The following is a 7,083-nucleotide window of genomic DNA, read 5'->3' on the forward strand; positions in this document are numbered from 1 at the left end:
GCTCTCTATGTTTCATCTATAAAGCATAAGCACGGCTCATTTCTGTTCTGCAGTACTTTTTTGAACACAGGAACCTCGAAAATGAATATGAATGCATTACAATTTAAGAAAGCTTTTCCATGAAAGTGTCTAGTAGGATTTCCGCAGAAAAAACTCTTTGTGCTGTAACTTTGCACTGGTAAAGAAAATGAATACAACGCCAGGAATGAATAAAAATAAAAAGCTAAAGTTAGCCAAAATCCACTGAAATTATTCAAGTGAAATTATTTAAAATTCATCCCTATGCTAATTTAATTGTGATCAGTGTTATTTTAGTAGTATTTATATACTATTATAGTATTTATTCATATTTTGAATTACCTTTTAATTTTTACATTTCCAGTTTTCAGTTTAATTTTAAGTAATTTTGTTATGTGCTTATGAAATTTGTATCTTTTTTTAAGTTTCAGTTTTTCATATATTTATATTTTATTTCAGCTTTATTTTAATTACCAAAAACTATAGTTTTAGTTCCCAATGTTTTTAGACTTATATGATGGGGACATACAAACTACAATAGGAATGACCCAAACATTATGGCAAAGCCGAGTCATATCAGGGAGATTAAAGTGCAATCAAAGAGACAACACTTTATTATGCAACCACAAAATCTTTGTAGCATTGACATCCACTGCATGTGCTCAGTAGAGCATGTAAGCGGAGTTGTTTTCTGCTTTTGCTCAATGAGAGTCAACAGCGGAAAATGAATTGCACTCATTAGGGCACAGGAAGAGCTACAGCAGAGATAAGGGATGTTGTTTTTGTCCTCCTCTCTCACTTTTTCTCTCTCACTCTCTCTGGGGCAAAAGAAAGCATTCTGCTCCATCCTTTTGACCCTCAGTTGATTAACATCCAATCCATTTCTCCCTGAACAGAAAAGCTGCTTTTCAATGCGCAGGAATTAATTTCTTTCAGCAACCTATAGTCTTAGAAAGTAAGGTTTGCCTTGATGTGACCCCTCTCTCTCTCCTTCAACGGGGTGTTAAGAGCTTCCAGGTGACGTGAGTGAGACGGCTCCATGTTTGGAAAGGTTTTCGACTGGCTGGGCATCCAAGTGACAATGTGCCATATCTAGACGGGGATGAAACTGTGGACTGAAAATTCACTTCCCCCGTGACTAAATCGAAAATCTTCACAGATATTAAAATAATGACTAAAACAACTTGAACAAACTAAGTGCTATGTATGTGCTTATGTAATTAATATTTCTATACACTTTTAAAAGAATGGGTTCTATTTAGAATAAGTGCAAATTAGTTTTAATTAATACATTTTCTTTTAATTCTTTTAATTTCTTTTAACTACATGTACTTATAGAGTTAGGGTTTGGTTTAGGGTTAGTTACTTGTAATTATGCATAACTTACTGTTATTACTATAGTAAGTCCATGTAGAGTGTAACTACATCACCTTAAAATAAAGTGTTACCAAAGAAAGTATTATGCAATACTTTTATTTGCGACACTTCTCCTTATAAAGAACCTTTTTGGCATAAAGATTTCTTTAAAATGTATTCAAGAACATAATGGTTCTATACAGAACCCCTAAAAGTTGCTGCCTTAAATTATTAAGTACAATCAACTTGCATATTTAAGTGATTTCAACTTAAATAACATTAAACTGACTTGAAAAAAATTGTTGAATCTTATATAACTTATAAAAAAGTTGAAAAGTGCTTAACTTATTTTGATGAGTTGTTAAAGCAATGTAAAAACATGTTGTCATACCTTATTGATCATATTTTTTTTTAAAGATTTTTTAACTCATTTAATATCCATTTGACATCTTTATATAAGACATATATGATAGGGATATTAAAATATACTTCAGTATTAATGACTCATACAATATGGCAAAGCAGAGTCATAATGGGATAACAGAAAGGTTAAAGTGCAAGTATAACATACAAACAGGTATTTCAGGTAACAAAATTTGATACCTGAAATTGTGCCTTATATCAAATGGATGAAAAAAAAGCCATATCTAGAGACTAGGGTTTACCGAACCCCGTAGCAACCACTCAGAACACATTAGCAACAAAATCGCAACGTCCTGGCATCCACTTGGAAACCTTAGCATAATTTTGCACAGACAAGCACAGAGACGGACAATCCCCAGCTTTATTTTACTGTTTTCATGTTATCAGATCTCCCATAGTTTCATTCTGTTCCAATTATCTTTTGATTCAGATGCTCAGAATCTCCTTCCAGATGTTCAACAAGCTAGGAGACGAGACATCATTAGAAAAAGACTCAAGTTGCACAAAAAAGACAAAAGAAGCTTTTCTCTGCCGCTTTTATCCAGTGCGAGTGCAACTGGAGGGCCCTCATCTTCAGGTCGCATGCATTGAGATGTTCCTGTGATTTGAGGACCCTCTTGACAAGATAATCAATAAACACAATGCAAGGACCAAAAATCCTCCATGAAGTCCACACACGTGCTGATTCTCTCATAAACACTTCAAGCTTGAACTGTGGTGCTTTCATTAGCATAAGCTGGAACACTGGCCTTAGTCTACGCAGATCTGGTTTGCTATCAGGATAAAATGATGGACTTATGGAGCACTGAGGAGCCTGTCAATCATCAGCTGCACTACACAAAGACCTCAACTGCTCAACCGCTATCAAACCTCTCAGTCGTGATCAGGAAACATCCAGTGAATAGCTTTGGAGAGGTGGGATTTGCTCTTAAAAAATTTGTGACATCCTAAAAGTCTTGTCTCCAGTTGCTGGAGTCCAGCTCATCCTTTTTGACAATTGCAGTAAATAATCTGACTGGACAATAAAGCACCTATAAGCTGGTTTGTCCATCATGATCAAACATACCACAACAAATTAATAATCCAGCGATCTTTATACTGTACCATTTATAATATACAGTACATTTATTATATATTTAACAAAACGTAATATACCTTCTATTTTGTAAAAGGTTCTTTGAAGTACATTGTACAGTAAATATCATGCTGTATTATGATACTCATTACCCTGGCACATATCAAAGCACCATGGTATTACCAATACTGTACCATGCTACTTCCAAAGTACTGTTTGTAAGGCTTGTCACTTTAACTGTTTTATTTCAAATGCAGTTAATTATTATTTTATTGTACCCATTTTATTGTATTTTATTATAAATATTTGAATGTGTATAGAAATCTCATACGTTTCATTGCAGACTTTAGTATCTAAACAGTTTTAGATCTAGACTATATATATAATATATATAATATATATATATTAGGGCTGTAAAAAGATTAATCGCGATTAATCGCATCCAAAATAAAAGTTTGTGTTTACATAATATATGTGTGTGTACTGTGTATAATTATTTATATATATAAAAACACACACAATCATGTATGTATTTAAGAAAAATTGGTTATATTTATATATAAAATATTTATATATAATATAAATTATATAAATGTATATACAGTATATAAATGCAATTATTCCTTAAATATATACATGAATGTGTGTGTATTTATACATAATAATTCTACACAGTATACACATATATATTATGTAAACACAAACTTTTATTTTGGATGTGATTAATCACGATTAATCTTTTGACAGCCCTAATATATATATATATATATATATATATATATATATATATATATCATTGCAGTATATAGTATATATACAGAATGTAGACACAGTACAACACATTTGTGATTTTTCTTTTCTTAGTGAAGACATGCTGCAACAGCATCATCATCATCAACAACAACAACCTGTAGTTCTGTCTAAAAAAAAAATACAATGTGGGTTATTAATAAATGATGTTTTGTACCTTTCTAAGCAGTCTCAACACATCGATGGCTTGTTCCCCCTTCTGCTCCTTCAGCAGGGTTTGGATCTCCCGAACCCAAGCCACTCTCCGGACGTAAGGGCTGGGACTGGATTTGCGCAGCATTCCGGGAAGCTTGTCGGACTTAAGCATCAGAGAACTGAATAAAAACTCTCCTCTTCCTCCACTTGTCTTCTCCACATCCCGTTCATGATGCTGTCGATCCTTCCGAACCAACGTCGCCTGGCTGTCCAAACTACTTTGCCTGGTCAACTTGGATCCCATGTTTCAACTTTCCAATTTCTGTCTAAGTATCAAATAATTCAACGCTGTTGTTTCATAAAGCATGCGTAAAGTAAACCTTATAAGATCTTTTTACGGAGTGCACGCTCATAATTGCACTTCATCTAGTTCAGTTGCTCGTGTAGGATCAAATTCATCAAGTAAAATGCATATTCATCGCACGAAAAGATTAAAATGTCACTTTCCCCGCGTTTCTCTTGCCCCTGTGAACCTCCGCGGTGTTTGTGTTCTTCCAGGCTTCAGCACACGCCACGCCCATGTCTCACTCGCTGTCCAATCAGAGCGCTCGACTCCCACATGTGTTGATGATGGGAAGCCCGTTCTGTCCTGTCAGCACGTAGCCTACTGTATATACCGTATTGTGTTATTAAAAAATGATATAATAATATAAGCATCAATACAACCTAAAAACGAATCAGAACAATTTCACATAAATATTTCCAGTGATTTACAAAAAGTAGGCTACCGTAAAATTGTGTAGGGTACCATTTAGGCCCCTGTATGATATTTACATGCAAGAATGTTTAATATATATATATATATATATAGAGCTGTAATAATTAAATTAAATTCACATTTATTTGTATAGTGCTTTTCACAATAGCCTACATATAATTTCCAAGGAGCTTTACATAAAAATGCATGTTTCTTACAATTTAGAATAAGAGGTGACTGTGTCAAATAATGTCCGTATGTCAAAAATGTACAGTACAGTTCTAAGATTATACAAATCATGAGGTTAGCTAATAGGTTATCAATTATTTATTTAGGCAGAAACAATTATCTCATTAAAGCAATAATTACAAGCGACCCTAATGATGACAATAGATAATTTGGCAGTGGTCCATACTGATTCAGAGTTGGCGTCATCTGAAGTCCTCGCAGGGGTTGGCGTCAATTGGCGGATCTGAAATCTTCATATGAGGCATGGTCCAAACTGGAGCAGGCGTACTCTCTATTTACCCTGAGATGCACATCCCGAGATAAAAAAAAGAAAAGCAAATGGAAAATAAGTAGCGTAGCTGCCGTTCATAACATTTCAAGCAAAAGATAATCACATGCATTTAATCTGATATAACTGGAGTACAAGGCTATGCGGTGCATTATGTGAATGCTTAAAGAGATGTCTTTAATCTAGATTTACTGAGAGATTGAGTCTGAGCCCCGAACATTATCAGGAAGGCCAGAGTTATAGGATCCAAATGTGAAAACACTCTCCCTCCTTTAGTGGACTTGGATAAACTACCAACAGTCCAGATATGATGGATTGTAGGGCGATATAGAAGATTGGTTACATACAGTAGCAATACTTTGTAATGTATACGGAACTTAACAACCAGCATAGAGATACAAATTTGGGTTATATGATCAAAATTCCTTGACCTAAGAACACTAGCAGCTGCATTTTGGACTAATGTATGGTAGTTTGTTTAGAGTAATAGTGAGGATACCACCACCTATAGTAGTGCATTAAAGTAATCTAGAGGTCATGAATATATGAACTAGATTTGTGCATCAAAAAAAGATAACATGTTTCGTAGCTTAGCGATGTTTCTGAAGTGAAAGAAGCCTGTTTTTGTAACATTTGAAATATGATTATCGAAAGACAAGGTTCTGTCTAATATAACACCAAGGTCTTTAATTGTAGAGGATGAAGCAACAGAACATCCTTTTATATCCTAATTGTATTCTAAGAGATTCTGTGTACAGGTAATACCCCAGGCCTATCCGAATTTAATAGAAGGAAAATTACTGGTCATTCAACATTTGATAACTTTAACACAATCTGTCAACTTGAATAATTTAGAGATTTCATCTAGTCGTGATATATAGCTGAGTATCATCGCCATAACAGTGTAAACTAATTACATGTTTTCTGATAATATTACAAAGAAACTATATATGTATATTGAAAATAGCAGAGGGCCTAAAACAGATCCTTGTGGCACTCCATGATTTACTGACGTTAACTCAGATAATTCCCCGTTTAAATAAATAAAATGGTGACGGTCAGGTACGATCTAAAGCACCATAATGCCTGTCTGAAAATTTTGTTCTAAGAATCTAAGAGTATGTCATGATCTAAATATAGTGCATGTCAAACGCTGCACTAAGATCGAAGTAAAACTAGTATTTAGATGCAACCTTGGTCAGTAGCTAGAAGTAAGCCATTTGTAATTTTATTGAGCGCAGTTTCTGTGCTGTGATGGGGCCTGAATCGTGACTGAAATTTTTCATAGATATCTCTTCTTTTTTTGTTGAAGAAAGGAGCACAATTAAGAAGGCATTTTTTCTAGTATTTTTGACATAAATGGTAGATTTAAAATGCTTTAACTTGTAGTACAGAGTTCACAAGCTTCATATCAGCGTTGAACATAATACAAACCTGATTTTACTTTCGAACAATATATGCTGGTTTGGCTTTAATCGACTGTAGGCAAATTTAGCAAATATTATGTGAATGTTACTTTTGAATGTTTTCTGAGCATTCTGAATGAAGCAGCAACATTTAAAATAAAGACGATTTTCCAACTAAAAAATTTCAGTTACGTTCCATGAACGATGTCTAATGTTCTTGTGTTAATGTTTTGAGAACAATATTAAAAAACAGATTACTTTGTACTAATGTTCCATTAACACTATGTTCACAACTTTCAGAGAACCTTGCCAGAATGTTCTGAGAACGTTCCGTTAGCTGGGTTTTAGATGTCTACATAAGAACATTATGTGTCCAAACTTATCATAGTTAATCATTCACTAGAACTAGACAAATGTAATAGACATGAACGGCTTAACAATTTAAAGATTAAATGCGTGAATACAAGTGATAGAGTAACAAAAAGCCACCTGTAGCTGTGAAACGTTTACTAGGGTTGTTTCAGTCAGCATTTTGCTGGTTTTGTGGCACGTGTGAATTTACCATCACCACAACCTGTGCCCTTTT

General features: G+C 34.2%; 1 protein-coding gene across 1 annotated transcript in view; it reads right to left on the bottom strand.

Moving 5' to 3' along the window:
- The window catches only part of lrrc75bb (leucine rich repeat containing 75Bb), a 34,779-nt gene that overhangs the window by 26,163 nt on the left and 1,533 nt on the right, over positions 1–7,083 (bottom strand). Inside the window, exons 2-3 of the mRNA XM_079600338.1 lie at positions 4,990–5,103; positions 3,840–4,484 (exon numbers count right to left, since the gene is read on the bottom strand). Of these exons, the coding sequence (XP_079456464.1) occupies positions 3,840–4,121 (282 nt within the window). The 5' untranslated portion in view covers positions 4,122–4,484; positions 4,990–5,103. The remainder of the gene's footprint in view (positions 1–3,839; positions 4,485–4,989; positions 5,104–7,083) is intronic.

This window comes from Phoxinus phoxinus (assembly GCF_949152265.1).
Source record: "Phoxinus phoxinus genome assembly, chromosome: 23".
NCBI lineage: Eukaryota > Metazoa > Chordata > Actinopteri > Cypriniformes > Leuciscidae > Phoxinus > Phoxinus phoxinus.